We start from the raw sequence: 23771 nt of genomic DNA on the forward strand, positions 1-23771 counted from the left end.
ACCTGCCTCCAGGCTGCAACCATAGAGCCAGGCCTGTACTGGCAGCTTCAATAGTGCTAATTAGATTCACTGGAATAGGCCCGGTCTGTGTGGATGAGGAAGGTTCCACGATAACTTCCTGCCTGGCCCTCAGGTTTGTGAGGTGTCTTCAAGGACTGGAGAAATGCTTTTTTATTTCAAATGAAATTACCTTGATGACCTTTGGTAATATGGGTACACAATTATATTCAAGGTTATGGTACAGCCAAGGCCTTTTCCATTCAAGTTAAGTTCAGTGGCCTCACATAAAAGGAAACTTTTACTTGTTAGAGGTAGTCTTTATTGGTAATAATGGTGGCCTTTGCGTACTGAAGTTCAGGATGTTTGTGAAGTGCTATCATAAAATAGCCTTAAATAGATTCCATAACTGTGTATGGGGACAGCTTCTACTCAACTCATATTTGCTCCGACTGTCGAGGCAGACAGGCAGACCTTCCATGCCTTCCCCTACTCTGGGCCTATAATTTACCAGCTGAATGGTATTGGAGTTGGTCTTTGTTCACAATCACACAAACAGTGCGTAAATTCTTCTCCAGCCCATGTAAAACACTGATGAAAATCTCTTCGCTTCCATCAATGTTTAATTTAGGTAGTAATAATGCAGGTTTAGTATTGCCAGCGGCTACAGATTCTCTCAAAAATGTTCTGGCATATAAAGCTTTTCAAGTAAATCAATCAAAAATATTTATAAAGCCCTTTTTACATCAGCCAATGTTACAAAGTGCTGTACAGAAACCCAGCCTGAAACCCCAAACAGCAAGCAATGTAGATTTCTAAGCATGGTGGCTCTGCAAACTCCCTAGAAAGGACAGAACCTAGGAAGAAACCTAGAGAGAAACCAGGCTCTGAGGGGTGGCCAGTCCTCTTCTGGCTGTGCCCCTGTGGAGATTATAACAGAACATGGCCAAGATGTTCAAACGTTCATAGATGACCAGCAGGGACAGATAATAATAATCACAGTGGTTGTAGATGATGCAACAGGTCAGCACCTCAGGAGTAAATGTCAGTTGGCTTTTCATAGCCGATCATTCAGAGTTAGAGAACAGTTGAATCTGGAGCAGCAGCATGACCTGGTGGACTGGGAACAGCAAGGAGTCATCAGGCCAGGTAGTCCTGAGGCATGGTCCTAGGGCTCAGGTCCTCCTAGAGAAGAGAGAGAGAAAGAGATAGAGAAAAAGAGCGAGAGAAAGAAAGAAAGAGAGAGAAAAGGAGAGAGAGAATTAGAGGGAGCATACTTCAATTCACACAGGACACCGGATGAGACAGGAGAAATACTCCAGATATAACAGGCTGACCCTAGCCCCCCAACACACAAACTATTGCAGCATAAATACTGGAGGCTGAGACAGGAGGGGTCGGGAGACGCTGTGGCCCTGTCCAACGATACCCCCGGACAGGGCCAAATAGGCAGGATATAACCCACCCACTTTGCCAAAGCTCAGCCCCCACACCACTAGAGGGATATCTTCAACCACCAACCTACTACCCTGAGACAAGGCCGAGTATAGCCCATGAAGACCTCCCCCACGGCACGGACCCGAGGGGGGCGTCAACCCGGACAGGAAGATCACGTCAGTGACTCAACCCACTCAAGTGACGCACCTCTCCTAGGGACGGCATGGAAAAACACCAGTAAGCCAGTGACTCAGCCCCCATAACAGGGTTAGAGGCAGAGAATCCCAGTGGAGAGAGGGGAACTGGCCAGGCAGAGACAGCAAGGGTTGTTCGTCGCTCCAGTGCATTTCTGTTCACCTTCACACCCCTGGGCCAGACTACACTCAATCATAGGACCTACTGAAGAGAGCAGTCTTCAGTAAAGACTAAAAGGTCGAGACCAAATCTGCTTCTCTCACATGGATAGGCAGACCATTCCATAAAAATGGAGCTCAATAGGAGAAAGCCCTGACTCCAGCTGTTTGCTTAGAAATTCTAGGGTCAATAAGGAGGCCTGTGTCTTGTGACAGTAGCGTACGTGTAGGTATGTACGGAAGGACCAAATCGCAGAGATAGGTAGGAGCAAGCCCATGTAATACTTTGTAGATTAACAGTAAAACCTTGAAATCAGCCCTAGCCTCAACAGGAAGCCAGTAGCTAGCACTGGAGTATTATGATAAAATGTTTTGGTTCTAGTCTCGATTCTAGCAGCTGTGTTTAAATAAACTTCAGTTAGTGCTAGTGCTTTATCTGGGTAGTCTAATCTAGAAGTGACAAAAGCACGGATACATTTTTCTGCATCCTTTTTGGACCGAAAGTTTCAGATTTTTGCAATGTTACGTAGATGAAAAAAAGCTGTCTTTGAAATATTCTTGATATGTTTGTCAAAAGAGAGGTCAGGGTCCAGAGTAATGCCGAGGTTCTTCACAGTTTTATTTGAGATGACTGTACAACCATCAAGATTAATTGTCAGATTCAACAGAAGATCTCTTTGTTTCTTGGGACCTAGAACTAGCATATCTGTTTTGTCCGAGTTTAAAAGTAAAATATTTGCCGCCATCCATTTCCTTATATCTGAAACACAGGCTTCCAGGGAGGGCAATTTTGGCGCTTCACCATGTTTCATTGAAATGTACAGCTGTGTATCGTCCGCATAGCAGTGAAAGTTAACATAATGTTTCCCGAATGACATCACCAAGAGGTAAAATATATAGTGAAAACAATGGTGGTCCTAAAACGGAACCTTGAGGAACACCGAAATGTACAGCTGATTTGTCATAAGACAAACCATCCACAGAGACAAACTGATATATTTTCCGACAGATAAGATCTAAACCAGGCCAGAACTTGTCCGTATAGACCAATTTGGGTTTCCACTCTTTCCAAAAGAATGTGGTGATCAATGGTATCAAAAGCAGCACTAAGGTCTAGGAGCACAAGGACAGATGCAGAGCCTCGGTCTGACGCCATGTATTATTGTGTTCTCATGAATCCTAAAACAGAGTTATTTGGGTCCGATTCATTTGACATGTTCCTCTTTATCAACATAAGGAGATAATAGTAAGCCTCTTTTAAACTCTTTGAGTTTGTTTGTTTATTCAACCTTTTTTGTGTGTTGCGTTGGGAGGTTAAAATCAGTTGTTCAGGGTGTTAGTCAACAATTGAACCTCTTGTAGTTGTGTGTACGGCAGTGGGTGTATCTCACAGCCAGTCTATGTGTCTGAGAAAGTAGTGTGCTCTACAGACAGAAGCCTATTTGATTTTGTGTCAGAGACGATGCTCATGGAAACCACAAGTTGCAGCAGTGCAAACAGAAATAGAGTGAGTACACAAGTTCTGACATATAGCACACTGCTTGACTCATGATAAGATCAGTAACGTGCATTATTTTTCATTTGATTGTTATTAATATTAAAAGAACAAAGTTGTTTCTGTTGAGGAGTATGCTCAAAGGACCCCGGCCTGACTGTTTTCTGTGAGATGGAATTGTTCAGGACGACAATACTTCTGCCAGTTCTGGTCCTCTCTCAAGGTAACACAGTTTAATCTAATATTTAGATTTTTTTTTTTTGTAACAGTATTTTTATTGGAATTTCACAATTTTCACCAACAAAGACAAAGCACACAAAAAAAACACACAAAAAACAGCACTCACTTACACATATCTACGCATATATATATATATATATATATATATATATACACACACATACATATACATACACTCATGCATATACACATACAGTGCCTTGCGAAAGTATTCGGCCCCCTTGAACTTTGCAACCTTTTGCCACATTTCAGGCTTCAAACATAAAGATATAAAACTGTATTTTTTTGTGAAGAATCAACAACAAGTGGGACACAATCATGAAGTGGAACGACATTTATTGGATATTTCAAACTTTTTTAACAAATCAAAAACTGAAAAATTGGGCGTGCAAAATTATTCAGCCCCTTTACTTTCAGTGCAGCAAACTCTCTCCAGAAGTTCAGTGAGGATCTCTGAATGATCCAATGTTGACCTAAATGACTAATGATGATAAATACAATCCACCTGTGTGTAATCAAGTCTCCGTATAAATGCACCTGCACTGTGATAGTCTCAGAGGTCCGTTAAAAGCGCAGAGAGCATCATGAAGAACAAGGAACACACCAGGCAGGTCCGAGATACTGTTGTGAAGAATTTTAAAGCCGGATTTGGATACAAAAAGATTTCCCAAGCTTTAAACATCCCAAGGAGCACTGTGCAAGCGATAATATTGAAATGGAAGGAGTATCAGACCACTGCAAATCTACCAAGACCTGGCCGTCCCTCTAAACTTTCAGCTCATACAAGGAGAAGACTGATCAGAGATGCAGCCAAGAGGCCCATGATCACTCTGGATGAACTGCAGAGATCTACAGCTGAGGTGGGAGACTCTGTCCATAGGACAACAATCAGTCGTATATTGCACAAATCTGGCCTTTATGGAAGAGTGGCAAGAAGAAAGCCATTTCTTAAAGATATCCATAAAAAGTGTTTTTAAAGTTTGCCACAAGCTACCTGGGAGACACACCAAACATGTGGAAGAAGGTGCTCTGGTCAGATGAAACCAAAAATGAACTTTTTGGCAACAATGCAAAACGTTATGTTTGGCATAAAAGCAACACAGCTCATCACCCTGAACACACCATCCCCACTGTCAAACATGGTGGTGGCAGCATCATGGTTTGGGCCTGCTTTTCTTCAGCAGGGACAGGGAAGATGGTTAAAATTGATGGGAAGATGGATGGAGCCAAATACAGGACCATTCTGGAAGAAAACCTGATGGAGTCTGCAAAAGACCTGAGACTGGGACGGAGATTTGTCTTCCAACAAGACAATGATCCAAAACATAAAGTAAAATCTACAATGGAATGGTTCAAAAATAAACATATCCAGGTGTTAGAATGGCCAAGTCAAAGTCCAGACCTGAATCCAATCGAGAATCTGTGGAAAGAACTGAAAACTGCTGTTCACAAATGCTCTCCATCCAACCTCACTGAGCTCGAGCTGTTTTGCAAGTAGGAATGGGAAAAATGTCAGTCTCTTGATGTGCAAAACTGATAGAGACATACCCCAAGCGACTTACAGCTGTAATCGCAGCAAAAGGTGGCGCTACAAAGTATTAACTTAAGGGGGATGAATAATTTTGCACGCCCAATTTTTCAGTTTTTGATTTGTTAAAAAAGTTTGAAATATCCAATAAATGTCGTTCCACTTCATGATTGTGTCCCACTTGTTGTTGAATCTTCACAAAAAAATACAGTTTTATATCTTTATGTATGAAGCCTGAAATGTGGCAAAAGGTCGCAAAGTTCAAGAGGGCCGAACACTTTCGCAAGGCACTGTATATACGCGCACGCACATACATACACACACATACATACATACCACACACACCCATACATACGTACACCATTTTCCTCTTCCCGCTCGGTGCTTCTCTCACCCCATTTCCATCATTGCGTCTCTCAATACATACATTTTAAACAAACTTACAAACAGAAATTAAACAAAAAAGCTCAGTTTAAACCAAGAGGTTAGGTTCCACACATGGAACGTACAGTGTAGTTCTGAAATACATAGATCCCCGCCATTCTAAGAGAATCCTTGCAGCATAATAGCTGATACCTCGGGTTCTAGGTAATTTAGATAAGGTTCCCATACTTTGTAGAACTGGTCTGTTTTAGAATGCAATGTACATGTCAGATATTCCAGAGGCACCCATTCAAATAGTATCTTATGCCAATCTTTAATAGAAGGAACCTTATCACTAATCCACTGTAAAAGGAGGTTAATATTTTGACTTTGATTGTATTCAATTATATTATTTTCAGTGGCTCTTTTGATGGAAAGTATGACGGTTGTACTCTATGTACATCAAACACAGCATCAAATGTATTTTAGAATTGTTTGTATGAGTTGTTGGATAATACTGAAGATATGCACATCAAAATAGTTGGCAGTGGAGTCACATTTGGTTTTTTATTATGCTTCTACATCACCATATTTTTTAATGAATTTCTGTTTGCTTCTTATTCATGTCTGAATGTACAAGAGCATGTCGTTTTATTCTACTTGTTGACACCACGCGTTGGTGTGTTCAAGCAAATAATAAAATATTCATACAAAAAGGGGCTGACCGTAGTGATGCCAACTAGGTGTAGGCTAAATGCTGCATAATCCTACAAAAAGGGGCTGACCCTAGTGATGCCAATTAGGTGTAGGCTAAATGCTGCATAATCCTACAAAAAGGGGCTGACCGTAGTGATGCCAACTAGGTGTAGGCTAAATGCTGCATAATCCTACAAAAAGGGGCTGACCCTAGTGATGCCAATTAGGTGTAGGCTAAATGCTGCATAATCCTACAAAAAGGGGCTGACCCTAGTGATGCCAATTAGGTGTAGGCTAAATGCTGCATAATCCTACAAAAAGGGGCTGACCCTAGTGATGCCAACTAGGTGTAGGCTAAATGCTGCATAATCCTACAAAAAGGGGCTGACCCTAGTGATGCCAATTAGGTGTAGGCTAAATGCTGCATAATCCTACAAAAAGGGGCTGACCGTAGTGATGCCAATTAGGTGTAGGCTAAATGCTGCATAATCCTACAAAAAGGGGCTGACCGTAGTGATGCCAACTAGGTGTAGGCTAAATGCTGCATAATCCTACAAAAAGGGGCTGACCCTAGTGATGCCAATTAGGTGTAGGCTAAATGCTGCATAATCCTACAAAAAGGGTCTGACCCTAGTGATGCCAATTAGGTGTAGGCTAAATGCTGCATAATCCTACAAAAAGGGGCTGACCGTAGTGATGCCAATTAGGTGTAGGCTATATGCTGCATAATCCTACAAAAAGGGGCTGACCCTAGTGATGCCAATTAGGTGTAGGCTAAATGCTGCATAATCCTACAAAAAGGGGCTGACCCTAGTGATGCCAATTAGGTGTAGGCTATATGCTGCATAATCCTACAAAAAGGGGCTGACCGTAGTAATGCCAACTAGGTGTAGGCTAAATGCTGCATAATCCTACAGAGGATTACTTTACTTCCCAATGTAAGGTGTTTACTGCAACAACCAATACGATTCATCGAACACTAGCTAGCTAAAATTCAAAGGCCGCTTGAAGCAACATAAAAGTGCAGGGAATTCAAATTCAACCAATCATAGTCAACAATGATTGGCTGAAGCGTAATTGTTTTTGTATGACTCACTAGTTTGTCACAGAGTGATACATAAACGAAGTGATAGTTCAAAATGAATTGCTTTCTGAGGAGGAGAGCTGTGACATGGGTTAAAGCATGAACAAACTATTATTTTGCTTGACAAAGATGATGCATTATCTGCATCGATTAATTCAACAATGAGCCACAGATGTTATTCATGGCATACCCATCTAACAACTAAATTAACCAATTGAGGCAGTTGATAATAGCTGTTGTGAAAACCAGTGTAAATATAGTGATTTACAGACTCCATATTATATCCTTCTAATGGGAATATTGTGTAGCCACCTTGAAATACCACCAACAGAGTTTACAAAATGGAAAAGATGATTCTAATTAGAGCCAAATTCAATAACTTGTTTGTAATGTATGTGCCCTGGGCTTCATATAGCATTGGCAACATGAAGTTGGCTGAAATAACTGATTGGACAGTTGCATGAATACTCCCATCTACACATAACTACAATAATGTTTCATTTATCTTAGTTTGTTGTTATTGTTTGTCATATTTCAGCCTTTCTAAATAAAGACCACTCTGTTTCGGGGAACTTCTCTGGGTCGAGAGAGACTGATGAGCAGCAGACATCCAATCTAAGTGAGTTCCAGTTTTATTTAAATGGTTGGTATTATGCTAAAAAGATCCTCAGAACCCGAGCCTCCAATCAAGCTTCATTTGGTTCCGGAGGCCACTGCAATCTACATCGATCTTACTCTCTGAATACCACCCCTAATTCCTTCCTAAACCCCAAATTCCAATCCCTCGTGCCCATCCAGTCAAATTGCTAGGTGCAAAAATAGAGGGATGAATGGGTAAGGTGTCTGTGTGCTTCTTAGAGGGAGGAGACACAACCTCAAGCAACGATCCTGCAGAAAACTTGATTGCTCACAAGTCATTATACTGAGATCGAAATGAGACGAGGCAAAGGCTTTTTTTTTTTACTATAATGATACAGGTCACCAGCAATTAAGCCATAGTGAGACGATATTTTCATTGTTCCCAGGGTGATGGTGATGCGTAAGGCTCCACTAGTGCAAAGTGGGAGGAACATCCCACACAAACATAAAATAAAAATAATGGGTCAATTGTCATTCGTGTCATAGAGGATATCAAATGGTCCAGTGGAGTCAGATTATTAAGGAAAATACTATCAATCAGTTATTCAGTTATAATCATACTACATTAACCTGGTTTTCATTCTCTATTTGTTGAACCTCAATGAAGTGCAATTCCATCCACCACATTTAAACAGGGAAAAAAGTGAAGACTGAAGAGTGAAATGCAGAACCAAAGGCTCCAGTGTCATATGGTTTGAAACCACTGAGAGTATTTGGTCCCGTGGTGTTTCTAGAATCAGGTTGGTCGACTTCAGTGTCCCCCTTCGAATTCACCACCCAGTGACATTTCCACAGGACATGACTCACAGGATGTGGCTGCTCTGCTGAACATCTGCAAATAGCACAGAAACCGATAGGCCAACAAACAGCTAGGGCATTCAATGTGTCTGGGTATGTGTGTGTATTATGCTGTATAACATGTACTGTACATGTGACTACACTACATGGGGAAATATAAACAGTCATCTGTATTTCACTCTCATATTGATTCTGCATCTCTCCATCCCTCCAGCCATATCTCACCCCCCCAGGCTATCTCAGCACTGCTCTGGGGTTGTCGAGGTGCTCCATCGAGGGCTGTGGAGGCCAGTGACCTTTGACCTTGGGTCTGCAGAGTGGGCCAAAGTGGTGGAGGACATATGCACCAACCTGAGCTGCGGGGCAGTGTACGAGCGCCGACAGAATGGCACAGCTACATTAAACTACTCCAGCTCAACGTGTCTGAGCCAGTGTGTCTACAGAGACCTACTGGTGGAGAACTGTACAGAGCTCTCATACACAGACTGCTCTAACCTGACTGAGATAACCTGTGGTAAGACCGTCATTGCAAAGCCTATGCTTGGATCGGCAAGCATCTTGAGCAACCACAAACACGTTGTTGCAGTAACGCCTGCAAATTGCATGCAATGGAGAGCCATCGTATGGATTGCTCTCCAAGTGTTTTGTGGACGCTTTGCAACAAGTTCCTCCTTCCAGCGCGATTCCATTTTCAAGCTGCTTTTTAATGATGAGTGAGGCCCAGCTTCTATCGAGGTTAACTGATTATCTATGAACTGATTGGTTGATCTGTCCATTCCTCAGGGCACCAGGCCGTGCGATTGGTTGGAGGCTCACACCACTGTGAAGGACGGGTGGAGTTGTGGAGAGAGGAAAAATGGGGAACGGTGTGTGACGATAGTTGGGACCTGAGAGATGGGGGCGTGGTCTGTGCTCAATTGGGCTGTGGCTCTGCCCTGAATGTGAGCGGGCAGGACGGGTCCTTTGAAGCGGGTGTTGGTCAGGTTCTCTTAGATGAGGTGAACTGTGGGGGGAGCGAGATGAACCTATGGGAGTGTCCCTCCATGGGGACAGTCAACGACTGTGGACACAAAGAGGACGCTGCAGTGGTTTGTTCAGGTAAGCCTGCAGCTATAATATTATTATATAATATTATCATTGTCAGTTACTGTATTCACAATCATGTCATTTAAAAATGACATTTTAAATGTGAATAGAAGCTAAGTCAATGTCATGCCCACTACTTAAAATAGCTATGCTGTTACATGATGTGTGTATATTCTCCTTAGATTGGTCTGAATATGGATAGTGCAGTAATTCTCCTTAGATTGGTCTGAATATGGATAGTGCAGTAATAACATGTAAAACACATTACCCTGACTGAACATCCGGTGTCTTGGTGGCGAACCAAGTCCCCATCATCTTAGCGCTGATTTTCAGCATGCTAAACGCTGTCGACAATCAGGGTTCTGATGATTGCGAATCAAGAATGATTTGGCTCGTGACCTTATCAGCATGTCTGAATGGATAGCAGAGTCTCAGTCACGCTCAACACTGATACTGACGAACAAGCTTCAAATCCTCCTACAGTAATGCAGAGATCAGGTGATGTGAAAGGTCATAAGCCGAAAAGAGACAGCTGCTTTGCATATTAATTATTGTTATTTTTATTAACGGGAAAAGAAAATGAAACACACAGGCAGCACAAAAACACACAGGCCAAAGTAATGCATGTCACTCAGAAAGTAGACAAACCATGTCAATACCACGTCGCAACAGCTCTGTCTGAGGAAGATCCTCAATGAAAGATGTTCAACCTGGGAGCCAAGTTCAAGAGTTCCTTGGTGAGAAAACATCCAAACTGCCTTGACCTCAACATAACAACAGTTGTTTGGCACTTCCATGGGTTTTAAATCTTGCATCTAAATGAACAATTTTTGTTGACCATGTTTTTAATTTTTTTAAATAATTATTTATTACAAAAAACACAAGGGGTAACATTAAAGTAATAGAACATGAAGGACAAACAATACAGCATCAAGACACTATCAAGCATGTATCAGTCTTTCCACAACAGAGCCATCATTATGTGTGAGGGTGCGTGTGCATGATAGTGATATAAAATATATGTCATAGTTTCCTTTTTCATGATCACAATCATGTGAAATCCGAACCCTCCAAGATCCCCCCACAGTTCCCCAATAGCTGTCCCTCAACCATTCGTGCCCCCCCCCAACTCCAATGCACCAACAACCAAGAGAATGAACTAAAGAGAAAGAGAGGAAGAGACAGAAGAAAACAGCAAGCAACAATGCAAATTATTTATTTTTTAAATATTAAATTTAAAACAAAGGACATCAAGAACAACTGAAATCATAACAGCAATGCCTACTTTATATGTTTGTGTGCATGTCTGGCACTATTACATGTATGTGTGTGTGTTCTTGTATGTGTTCATTTGAATGAGAGTGTGTGTATATGCATGTGTACAAACACCTTCACGGCATCAGCCTCCGGCAAACCGGCATTAGTTGTAAAAACACTGCCAATTAGCGTCATTCAAATGTACTTTTATTATGTTTTATTTTTACTTTTTTTCCCCTTTATCTTTTGACCATCATTCTCTCTCTCACACAGCAACTCCACTCCCACTTGTCTCCAATTCCACATACCAACCCTCAGCTTCCCTCAGTCCATCCCATCATTCTCTCTCTCACACAGCAACTCCACTCCCACTTGTCTCCAGTTCCACATCCCAACCCTCAGCTTCCCTCTGTCCATCCCATCTATCTCTGCTGGCCACCCACTTCGTGTTTCTACGCAACACATATCTTTCAACTATGCTATGATGTTTAATGTACAATTTCAATCTATCTAATCGAATAGAATCTACAGATTGCGAGTTGAAGATAAATACTTTTACTAAGAATGTTAGTATATTAGTAATTGACTGACCCGGTCTCTCCAGATCTCCTAACAGTACTATTTCTAGGGTCAGTTTTAGATCAATGCTATGCATTTTCAGCCATTCCTGAACCTGAGACCAGAAACAGACTACCTGAGGGCAATACCAAAATAAATGGTCCATTGATTCTGTATCCTCACAACAAAATCTGCAGAGCTTCGATGATTTTATGCCGCAAATATTCAACATTTTGTTAGTGGCAAGAATTCTATATAATATTTTTAGTTGAAAAGCACGAAGTCTTGAATCTTGCGTTGTTTTATATATCAACCCATACACCCTGTACCATGGAATCAGTACATAAAAAATCTCTTCCCAACTATTTTGCAATCTGTATGGCACAGTTGTCAACATCCTGGTCCACAAATGAAACTGGTATACTTTCCTATTTATGCTATTTTTATTCCTCCGCCAGTTTTGATTCTTTATATTGGACAGACAGACCAGTTCCCTACCTCCTCCCGCTGCCACCTGCCTCCTCCAGTCATGATTCTTTATATTGGACAGACAGACCAGTTCCCTACCTCGTCCCGCTGCCACCCGCCATTTTTGGGGCAATGCTGTAATCAATTGGTTGTACTCTTGGATTGAGCAGACCTTCCCGAACAACTCCATGAAGGACATAACTCTACCATTACAATATCATTTAAGAACAAAATACCCTTTTCAAACATCTTTCCCATAAATACAGGTATTTTATCAACCAGCACATTTGTTGACCATGTTTCCGATTCATTTTGAACACCTCAAGTGATTTATTATGTAGGCCTACTATCAAGTTTATTATGTAGGCCTACTATCAAGTTTATTATGTAGGCCTACTATCAAGTTTATTATGTAGGCCTACTATCAAGTTTATTATGTAGGCCTACTCAGAAGGCTACATCCATCAATCTGGGAGTCCTACACATTTCAAGTACATTTTTTAAGAGAAAACACACACATTCCTTGCAGTAATTGCCAAATGACTCGAATGACTTGAATAAGAGTCAGATATTGGTTCAGTAGATCATTAGATACACAGATGGACAAACACAAGTCCTCTTGGATTTTCAATTTTTGAGCAAATGTTTTTGTTAAACAAACCTTTTCCCCATCTTTCAAACAAGAGTGCCTTGATTACTCAGGATAAGTGAGCCATGCATCTGTTATACATTCTAGTTCTCTAACACCTCTAGGACTTTTCGATTTCCCTGACAGGAATTCCATCTCAACCAGGCAACGAGACGGCAGAACAGAACACCCAGACTTCAACCACAGGTACATTCAATAGATGCTGACACACATGACCCTCCATCTGTGTAATAATACACCAAGAGTGTCTGCTCTGCTCATTAGAACATGTCAATAATAATTTGTTATTTAGTCTGTACTCTGCACTATGATTTGTTCTTGTTTCCAGCAGGCTCAGTTCTACTAGTCACCAGTGCAGAGAGCCGGTCCTCTCCTCCCGCAGCTGCTGTCTGGGGCTGCATCGCATTGTCTATAGCCCTCCTCCTCACACTCCTCTCCAATGCTTCACTCTTCCTGTCTTACAGGAGGAGAGCTGGTGAGTCATTGTTTTTCTCCATTTTTCTTTCTCTTTCATTGCCTCATACTCAACTGTCACTCTTCTCATTTGTTCACACCAACAACAACAAACATGCTATCATCAATGAGCAGTAATTAACACTGAGAAACTGCTTAGTCTGAAGGGTATTACATATTCTTCTCAATGGTTTGCCAATTATGATAATACAACAACACAATGCAATGTGATTCAATACAGTACACAAAGCAAATCACTCAACTGGAACAGTATTCATACCCCTGGGTTGGTTGATTGCTCATTAAGAGAGTCCCACCACCAGTGTTGTTTTCACACCAACTTTAAAAAGCAGCATATTTTATTTCACAGGGATGATAATGCTTTGAATATGTGCCATATGTGACGGTGGTCTAATTCAAATATTTAATTGGTTTTGAGATGTGTTGTCCTTTTTTTCTTGTCCAACATCAAAGACAACAAAGGCCAACAAATCTATTATCCTAGTTTCAGTAAAGAGAAGTTTCAAAGGCAAAACTTTCCCTTCATTACTAGCACTTCTGGTTCACCAAAGACAAGATGGCCGTCTGCTGTCCATCCAGTCTCAACACACTGACCGAGGGGAGAGAGTCAACCTCCTCACAGTCACCACAGACACAGCTGATTACAGTGAGTTCCTACTGATGCACTTGTCCTCTCTGTGCCCATTAGTTACTTGCAATTTCAGGAAATGTCTTATTAGTTCAAGTGTCCCATTTGTCAGAATACATTTTCTCTATGTGACCTTTCATGCAGCTCCACAGTACCTTTCCCAACAACCCACTCAGAATGACACCGATGCCTCATGTGACTCTGACTATGAAAACTATGACTTCAATGACCAACCCCCTGTTGCCATGGCTACTGCACTTGGTCAGTTCATCTTCATAGTTTTGGATAAATAGTGTAATTCTAAAAGAAAAAAAGATGGGAAGTGACACATGGCTATTAAGGGAGAAAGTGGTCCAAGGACTCACTCACAGTGCCAACCAAATGGCCTTTTATGTTTTCATTAGTCAGGGTCCTTGACAATGGAGTAAGCACAAGCAGAGAGCCATGGGAAACCACGCAGACAGCAGAGACTTCTGACGCTCCTGAGAAATATAATATTGTTGCTGAGACAATCAACGGCATTGAGAGAAAAAACCCTGCCACCCAAAGTCGTAAGTTACTGTCGGGTTGGGTGAACCAGATTTTTTACCATGATCATATTGTGTCCATGTCCGACAGGTTTCTTCTTAGTCTTAAAAGGACATAATGTCCACTTAAAATCTGAGACTTTTCAACAACCATTTGCAGGACAAGGAATCGGAAAAGGTATAATTTGCTGAAACTTGCCATGGTGACAGAAAAGATGAATAAGAGCCCTATCGTAACATACTAACACTAACAACCATTTGTATGTCCAGTGCATTCGCTGGTGTCATCCAGCACGTCTTCTGGGGAATGCTATGAGAACATTGAGACACTGGAGAAGGAGCTGCTGGACTCAGGTCAGTCTAAAATGCTCAATGGCAAATGCTGCAACAGACTCAGTCAGTGCATATATGAAATCCATTCTCATGAATCAACGATAACAGAGTAACTGTGTGGAATGCTAACCACCCAGGTCCAGATTTGAGAGAAACTGCCCTCACAGACTTGATCTGTGGAAGAGAGCCATCCTTGGGATCGAATAGTAGTACATCATCAGGGGAATCCTACTACAACGTGGGGATGGCAGTGGAACAGCATCTACAGTCAGGTCCGTTCAAGTCAAATACACAGGAACAACAACACACAATTCATCTGGCTGTGTCAAAACACTGGATGGGGTAGACACAACAGCAAAGGCTTTTTGCACTACAGAACAGTACATGAAAGTATTGTCTTGAAAGTTTTGGGGAGAAAATATGTAGATTCGTAATTACTTCATTGGGAGCACATTTTCTCATTTTCTCCTCAGAGAACACCTATACACATTCCCCTGTGCAATCAACCAGTGCACAACAGGATCAGCAACAGCCTGTGAACAGCAACTGCCACCTACTGAGCAGTCAAAATCAAGGTACCTGATACATTTCTGATGAGTCTGTGCATGTGTGTTTCAAAGGTGGACAGAATTTCCATTGAACCGTGTAATGTTCCCTGCAGAGACTAATTCTCAGTCCCCTTTCTTGTGTCATATTGTGTTTCAAAACCTGCCAAATTAATTTGGCGCCATCGGTGTAATCTCTGAAAGAAACAGAACAAATCATATTCAAAGGTTTCTTTACGTTTATAAGCCAATGTGATTTCAAGTTGTGTCAAAACTCAATTCAAAGAGTTAAGGTAGTCTGACAGATGGAGCCATTGGGTATGGGGCATAAACATCTGTGAGGATTTAAATTGTACTTAATTCCTTTAGTTTTCGCCAGATTTACTATCACAGTGAATAATGGAAAGGGTAGTATTTCTGGCAGGCACATGCTTGAATCCAACAGAGAGGAAGGAGGGAGAGAGAGTTGAAGAGAGAGACGGTCCTCATTAGATGGAGGAAATTGCCTGGCTCTGTTTTTTACTCTAATCTGCCATTAAGCTATGGAGAGCTACACCTCAGAATGACAGAGTCGATTAGATTACAGACACTAATACCCGTTATAGACAGACTTTAAGGCATTTTGCCTGTATTTTTATTTATTTATCTGGCAATGTTTTACAGACCCAATTCACAGTCCCATTTTTACCACATTCTTGCCGAGATAAGCCTTTTATATCTCCCATGCACATGCCGGCATAATTAGGAGTGGGAGTAGATGTGGGTGGATGTCTGTTTTAATAAATAAATTAAATATACACCATCACAAAGAAATCCAGAATTAATGAGTTTTTTGGCAGGTCCTAAGAAACATTATAGGACCAATACAATTTATTTTCAAAATAATAGAATATTATTATATTTTGAGATGAATGATGTTACTGGTCTGTGCAGCCGATAGGCTACATGGCTGTGCCATGCATATAAAATCAAGTTATTTTGTTCCTTAAACAGACAAGACACTTGGGCTACACTGATCACAGTCAACACACATATATTTTGTAGTAGGCTGAGAATATAATGAAATATAACAGAATAAAATACATATTTTTCCCACACAACTTGCATCACAGCAACGTGTGGAACTGCTGTCATATAAAAAAAAGTGATTTTGAAACAGAGCCCAAGGCAAGCCCATGCTTTTTTCATCCACGTTTCATCTCTTTTCTACCCTCCCTCCGCTTTGATAGGGAGCAGGCGTAGGGTCTTACATTGAGAGTATCTTCATCATGATACTGATAGAGAATAATAGCAATCTATATTTTCAAAAGCATAAGTCTCCTGTTCATATTTCACAACCTCTGCAGGCTTTTGGAGTTGCCTATACGCTATTGAGCATAACATAAGGCCTACGCTTGATGTAAGGCACATTACTGCATGCTAAATGTTTCTAATCAGTGATAGATGAGCAAACAAATAGATGAGTTACCACCTCTACTTATTTGCCCAGCCAGAGAATTAACCAAATATACAGATGGAGAGTCAGTTAAACAAAATCACATTGACAAGTCACAGGCTTTCGGTTGGGGGTAGGCCTAGGCTGCTATGCGACTGTGAGTAAAGAAGAGTATTTTTCTCTACTCATACAGGAGTAATTAAGCCCTAGTTCTCTAATTGTGATTTTTATGTATTATTTATGACTTCATTTCAATTTATTAGGGGGTGCTGCAGCACCACTATTTGCTGTGGCTATGCCGTTCATGCAAAGGGGTGATTAAAATGTTCAAACATTGATGCATTACGATTAAGGGTACGTTCCCTTGAGAAAGATTAAGCCTAGTCCTTGACATTAAGTCATGTTCAATGGCAGCACCAAGTACCTGTATTCCCCTACATAGATCACAACTGTGCAGTAGATTCTAGAGTCATGTACTGTCTGTAATGTACATTGCCTTCATTAAGTAGTCATACACTTTTGACTTAGTTGTTACAGTCTGAATTCAAAATGGATAAAACAAATTAAAAACACATACTCCATAATGACAAAAGTGAAAACATGTTTTTAGAAATATTTGATTTAAAAAAAATATCTATTTAAATAAGTATTCACACCCGAGTTAATACATGTTAGAATCACCTTGGGCAGTGATTAAAGTCAAGCTCTGTCAAGTTGGTTGTTTATCATTGCTAGACAGCCATTTCTATAAGGGCACAAGGCGAGACCCAGATGCAGACACAGGAGGCAGATAGTTTGAGTCTTTGATATTTATTAATAATCCAAAAGGGGTAGGCAAGAGAATGGTCGTGGAGAGGCAAAAAGTCAAAACCAGTTCAGAGTCCAGGAGGTACAGTGTGGCAGGCAGGCTCAAGGTCAGGGCAGGCAGAATGGTCAGGCAGGTGGGTAAAGTCCAGAAAACAGGCAAGGGTCAAAACCGGGAGGACTAGTAAAAGAGAATAGAAAATGCAGGACCACAGGGAAAACACACTGGTTGACTTGGAACATACAAGACGAACTGACAACAGACAGAAAACACAGGTTTAAATACCCAGGGGAAGATGGGTGACACCTGGAGGGGGTGGAGACAAGCACACGGATAGGTGAAACAGATCAGGGTGTGACAATTTCCAAGTCATGCCATAGATTTAAGCCAATTTAAATCAAAACTGTAACTAGGCCAATGTATATTTTTCCTTGTGTTTTAGATTTTTGTCCTGCTGAAAGGTGAATTTGTCTCCCTGTGTCTATTGAAAAGCAGACTGAACCAGGTTTTCCTCTAGTATTTTGCCTGTGCTTGGCTCAATTCTGTTTATTTTTATCCTAAAAAAACTCTCTACTCCTTGCTGATGACAAGCATACCCTTAACATGATGCAACCACCATACTTGACAAAATCAAGAGTGGTACTCAGTGATGTGTTGGATTTGTCCCAAACATAACACTCTATATTTAGGACATAAAGTTAATTTCTTTGTCACATGTTTTGCAGTTTTACTTTAGTGCCTTATTGCAAACAGGATGCATGTTTTGAAATATATTTATTCTGTACAGGTTTCCTTTTTTTCCCCATTTAGGTTAGTATTGTGGAGTATGTTGTTAATCTATCCTCAATTTTCTCCCATCACAGTCATTAAACTCTGTAACTGTTTTAAAGTTACCATTGGCCTCATGGTGAAATCCCTTAGCGGTTTCCTTCCTCTTCGGCAACTGAGTAGGAAGGATGTATCTTTGTAGTGACTGGGTATATTGATACACCATCCAAAGTGTAATGAAAAACTTCACTATTCTCAAAGGGATATTCCATGTGTGCTTTTTTATTTTTACCCATCTACCAATAGGTGCCCTTCTTTACGAGGCAATGGAAAACCTTGAATGTCTTTGAAGTTGAATCGGTTTGAAGTTCATTGCTTTACTGAGGGACCTTACAGATAATTGCGTGTGGTAGTCATTCAAATATCATGTTGAACACTATTATTGCACATACTGTTGCTACAAACATAATTCCACTCTGACATTATGGGGTATTGTGTGTAGGCCAGTGACACAAAATCTAAATTGAATCAATTTTAAATTAAGGCTGTGTAACAACATAATATGGAAAAAGTAAATGGGTGTAAATACTTTCTGAAGGTATTGTAGATGCAAATTGCTGAAAACATGTAGCTTAATGTGGATGTATGTAAATGGTAATGTGAGTCCTTTATACAGAAGATTCAAGCAGCTCATCTTCCTCTGAGCTTTATGAGAACATAGAAGTCCAAGATGAAGAGGGGATTGGTGATGCTACTGTGAAAGAAGACCCGGACCAGTCTCTTTCTGACAGTGACTACGATGACATAACAAATTACTAGCATTTCATCAAACATAGCAGTGAAGTGAGAACTAAAAAACAGAGGCATTTACATATTAGCAGTTGTTATTATCCAGAAAGACAAACAGGAGCAATTATGTTTAATTGCCTTGCTCAAGAGCGCAGACATTTTTTTTCTCACCTCGTTAGCGTGTGGATTCAAACCAGCGACCTTTCGGTTACTGGCCCAACGGTCTTAACCACCTTCGCTTCTCCACTGCACAGAATGACCAGCATTGTGAACAAACAGCACTGTCACTGATATTGATTCATACGGTGACCTGAGCCACACAAAGCACAGTCAAACTTTTTAAACTTGAAATTCAATTGTGTTAATATTATCAAGGAGAAAAAGCAACAAAAATGAATGCATACAACATTTATTCAACTAAGACTTGATGTGAATAGTCTAGTGTATAAACACATATGCAGATGCTTTGTACATAATATGAGCACATGTTTTGCAATCCAAAATATCTACTTCTGACTGGGCTATCACAACAAATGTCTTTGGAAGTTAAGCTTTTTTTTGGATTAGTAGAATTAGTAGATATTTAATAAACTATCCACAGACTACTTCATTTGATTATCATTCATTTATAAAGTATCAACTACTAGACTGTCAGAGTGAAGTGATTATTTTATGTTTAATGTTTTTTTTCTTCTAAATGTCTAGCACAGATGCAACAGGAAAGGTTAGGGTCATTTAACTTCACACTAACCTCACCTTCATACTATACACAATACATGAATGGTAAGATCAGAAATCCCTTAAAACAGAGAATGCATTTCACTCAAAGGGACAGAAGAGGAAATAAACAAAAGGACAAGGGAATTAGAAACTAAGACAGAGAAGGAAAGGCTACAGAAAAGCATGTAACAGCATTGTATATGAAATACTACCAGATAATGGAATGTCTTCATTACTATTTTTATTTTATACATAAAAGACTCTATTCAATTTAGCCTCATCTTTCCTAAGTACAGTTTTCACACAAGTATGGTCTGGCATATACCTGCTCTTAAAACTGAGCTAGCTAAAATCACACCTCTAAAGATAGCAGAAGACCTACCTTGTTCATTTACATTTAAACCCAGAACACACTAAATGTAATGCAGAGAAAGACCTACATCATTCTCAAGGCAGAAAAAATGTGTGTTGGGATGTCTATAACAAGAGGACATTGGTTTTCAAGTAACTGCAAAGTGATGGTGTGTGTGTGTGTGTGATAGAGAGAAGGCTGTCATACTTCATGCTTCCCACAGACCCACTTGAGCTGGTGCTGTTCTCTCAGGTCGGTGAGGTCTCGAGCAGAGTGCCAGCTACACTGGCAGGCGTACGCCCGCGCCCCTTTTCTTCTCCTCAGCTTAGCCCGCAGCTTCTGACAGTCTGGCATGTTGTTCCTGCAGAGATACAAAGAGACAAGGCTGGTTAGCTAAGCAATGAGCAGTAGGTGAATATCTCTCACAGTATTGGTATGTAGAGTTATAGATAGGATAAGTAGTACTAAATTCACAAAGTACTTGATTATTTAAGTTGGTCATGTGCATGGAACAAAACCATCCTCCAAGAACCCCTGAAAGATTGTGGAATGATTGGAAACATCACACATATTCAAGAGTTAACCTGCAATTTACAGCTGAAGGAATTAATCTGAGTGGAAGCATCATTTGCACAATACATTACGTTGCATTTAACAAGCACATTTGAATGATAAATGAATCCCCATGTCTTGTAGAGGAGCCCTGGGCTCTCAGACACTTAGTAACCTCTATACGTCAGCACAAAGCCTGAAACCACCCAAGTGTCCACCAGAACAGATAATTAGTTCACTGCAGTGATAACACCGACAGCAAAACACACATGCTTGGAACGTGCACCAAAACACCAACAACATTGTGGTTGAGATAGCCTTCTTTGTTTTTCTATTTTAAAATGTTTTTCTCCCATATGAGCACAGCCCTTCTGTCTGTTGTCTTTCTTAGTTTGCATTTCAAGTCAACTCTCACCAATTGTATCAAATTCGTGTAGCCTAGAATAATTGAATTACTGTCTTGGTGTTAAGAGCACCAAATACCAATGCCTGCATACTCACACCGCTACTGCTATGAGGTCTTCCACTTCACTTCCTTAACTAAGCTTAAGTGTCAGTCTTTGTTATCATGGACAAGCTCTCTGTCAGTGAAACAACACAATATTGAACCAGAGAGACACCCAAGGTGGCATTGTTGTGTTGTTTGACTGCCTTTCTAATGTCTGTCTCCATCCACTAGTACCAGTTGTCCTATGAAATTCCTATCTGCCATGCACCGATCTCAGAGCACGGTTAAAAAACGTTTTAAATTAAACCACTTTGGCAAAAGGTTACCTGTTTTTCTGAACAGGTGGATATCAATCAAGGTGAAAGTCACAATCCCCACTTAAAAGGTATTTTACATTAAGAATCAAATGAAGATTATTCCAGTTTATTTTCACGAAGTCCCAAAATAAAAAGGTTTACACTGCCCTCTTCTGTTCAAATCTGAGAAATGTGGGATTTTGTTTTCTGTATCAACTTCCAACTTGTTTCAAGATAATAACAATATTTAAATTCCGCAAATAGTTTGTTACCCCATAAAGATACATCGGGCCCAATGAAAGGAGGCTCACCTGAAGAAGAGGTAATCACAAGAGGGGTCCCATTCATGATCGTCAAACATGGCCACCCGAAAGTCACAGGAGATACATCTCAGCTGATCACACGACCTGTTACACATGTTAAACAGTGAGTCAAATTAAAATGTGATCCATGCTTTTACACACACACACACACACACACACACACACACACACACACACACAATTACAACAGGGTTCCCCAACTGGCGGCCCTTAGGTGATTTTATTTGGTCTCCCGCGTTTTTTTGAGCAAAATAAGTAAATACATTTTATAATTGTATTGTTGGACATAAGACTGTAAAAACACCAGCAAATCAGCACCAACCAAGTGATTTTAATTTAGGAAATCTGTTCCAAAGAATTCCCACGCATAATATAGAGAGATACAGTATGTGATCATACACAAAATGAAAGCAGGGTTTGAAATTAGTCTGTTGTAGTTAAATATTATGTCGGTTTGGGCTTCTTGCAATCAAATTGCAGTTGACTAATTATCCATAATTATGTTCTGGCCTCCTGACCATCCTCTCAAGAAAAAAAATGGCCCTCGGCTGAATCCAGTTGATGATCCCTGCACAACAATTAAACAGCACTTTTACCTTTGTGAAACAGCTGTTCCTACACCATTTGCAATGGAGCTTCCACCAAGGAAAACTGGGCAGCACCTGCTCACATAAGAACAAATGGGGATCAAAAGAGAGCTTTTATCAAATACATGCTTTACCTAAGGCTCACTACTAGATTTTACGGCTCCCCGTGAATGACCATTTTGGTCTGCCTAAAATAATGACAACTGTAAAACATACAATTACATTGACTGCATGCAACAGAGATATACAGATGCCTTAGATAACATTTACTGAGTTTCAATAATAACGTCATATGAACACATTGACTTTTTGCAGTATACCACATGACACAGCCAGATATTATGATTCAACAGGCTGCAACACAAAACAAACCGTTGTCGGCAGGATTCGAACCTGCGCGGGAAGATCCCAATAGATTTCTAGTCTATCGCCTTAACCACTCGGCCACGACAACTGCCTACACGTTCGAAGACTCAGCCAGGACAACTAACTATGTTTGCATGAATAAGTTATGTTGTTTTTTAAAAAATTTTTTTTTTAATAGGGTTGTAAGAAAACTTACTTTCTTGTGGACTGTGGCAATGTCTTCGTCAATTTAGGAAGCTGTCCAGTCTGCAATTGTGTAGAGTTAAGCAAATATGAGACCACCTACGGGCCAGCCCTTTTGCAATGTAACGTTAGCTAATGCATTGGAGTCAGAAGGACAAAGATGATAGCAACCTTTCCATTGGAAACAGGCTAAAAACAATCAAATATAGCCTTATATTTATCTCATTATAGCTAGCTAATACATCCGTGTGATATCCAGACAGCTAACTTTAGCTAGCTACTACTACTGGACAGTAGATGCTGTTAGCAACAACAAAAAACTGCATTCAACATTGCAAGGCGATGTAGCTAAGGTTATTTACTCACGTTTAGCGCAAGGGAATCGAAATCATCGTCAAGTATTTCCTCAAGAAGGGCATCTATATCTTCGCTGTCCGTTTTTCTGGGTGTATCGTCAGTGGTGCTGACGGTGTGAAGCGAGGAACAGTTTTAGCAAGCTAACGTTACATAGCTAACTACGTGATTTAGCTAACATGCTTGATGAAATAACAATGCATTTTAGGAAGGCTGGCGTTTGCAACGACGTTACATAGCTATTGTCGTTAGTTACCATAAGCTTCCACTGTGTCAGTCATGGTCAACAACTTGGTTTGCTAACCTTGCTTGCTAACTTTAGTCCATTCCCCCGTACTAACGTTAGCTATCGTTAACGTTAGCCGGTTGACACTTGCATTTTACTACGCACCAGTGTTTTCTTTCTTTCCCAGTTTGCGTTAAACATTTCCCAGCCGTCGATAAATCTGAGGGAGCTTGAAGTTGTGGCGTCAATGAAACATTGCGACAGAACTTTGTTTCAACCTCATCTAGCAATTCGTCCAAATCGTCCGCCATAGCTTCAGGGTACTGCTGCTTATTGACTGTTGTCATGAACAGGAGTGCTTGATTGACAGGCGTAACCTCATTTCAAGTAGGTAAAGATTGATACCGTGTAG

The 23771-nt window shown here is 40.6% G+C and overlaps 2 protein-coding genes and 1 non-coding gene across 5 annotated transcripts; 1 reads left to right on the forward strand and 2 right to left on the reverse strand.

The window, feature by feature from the left end:
- The first annotated feature begins 3293 nt into the window (after positions 1 to 3293).
- On the forward strand, positions 3294 to 19600 carry LOC139364680 (T-cell differentiation antigen CD6-like). Of its 3 annotated transcripts, XM_071101638.1 has the most exons (13): positions 3294 to 3505; positions 7732 to 7812; positions 8845 to 9144; positions 9414 to 9728; positions 12775 to 12834; positions 12977 to 13123; positions 13655 to 13768; positions 13895 to 14011; positions 14155 to 14301; positions 14548 to 14631; positions 14748 to 14882; positions 15084 to 15185; positions 18840 to 19600. In XM_071101638.1, the coding sequence occupies exons 1-13, from the start codon at positions 3454 to 3456 to the stop codon at positions 18980 to 18982; spliced, it is 1797 nt and encodes a 598-aa protein (XP_070957739.1). In that variant the 5' UTR covers positions 3294 to 3453; the 3' UTR covers positions 18983 to 19600. The 3 variants fall into 3 exon arrangements, with proteins under 3 accessions (XP_070957739.1, XP_070957747.1, XP_070957732.1); XM_071101646.1 differs by lacking the exon at positions 7732 to 7812 and having other exon boundaries at positions 3315 to 3505; XM_071101631.1 differs by having other exon boundaries at positions 3387 to 3505; positions 13655 to 14011.
- LOC139364730 (cilia and flagella associated protein 418) lies at positions 17397 to 23706 on the reverse strand. Its single transcript, XM_071101742.1, has 8 exons — positions 23525 to 23706; positions 23146 to 23242; positions 22793 to 22842; positions 22240 to 22305; positions 21632 to 21727; positions 20232 to 20385; positions 19124 to 19198; positions 17397 to 17575 (listed from the first exon to the last, which is right to left on the reverse strand). The coding sequence occupies exons 1-7, from the start codon at positions 23704 to 23706 to the stop codon at positions 19178 to 19180; spliced, it is 666 nt and encodes a 221-aa protein (XP_070957843.1). The 3' UTR covers positions 17397 to 17575; positions 19124 to 19177.
- Positions 22603 to 22684, reverse strand: trnas-aga (transfer RNA serine (anticodon AGA)). Its single transcript has one exon. It is a non-coding gene; the product is annotated as a tRNA-Ser (tRNA).
- Positions 23707 to 23771: the final 65 nt, after the last annotated feature.

The sequence above is a fragment of the Oncorhynchus clarkii genome, chromosome 2, assembly GCF_045791955.1.
Source record: "Oncorhynchus clarkii lewisi isolate Uvic-CL-2024 chromosome 2, UVic_Ocla_1.0, whole genome shotgun sequence".
Classification (NCBI taxonomy): Eukaryota; Metazoa; Chordata; class Actinopteri; order Salmoniformes; family Salmonidae; genus Oncorhynchus; species Oncorhynchus clarkii.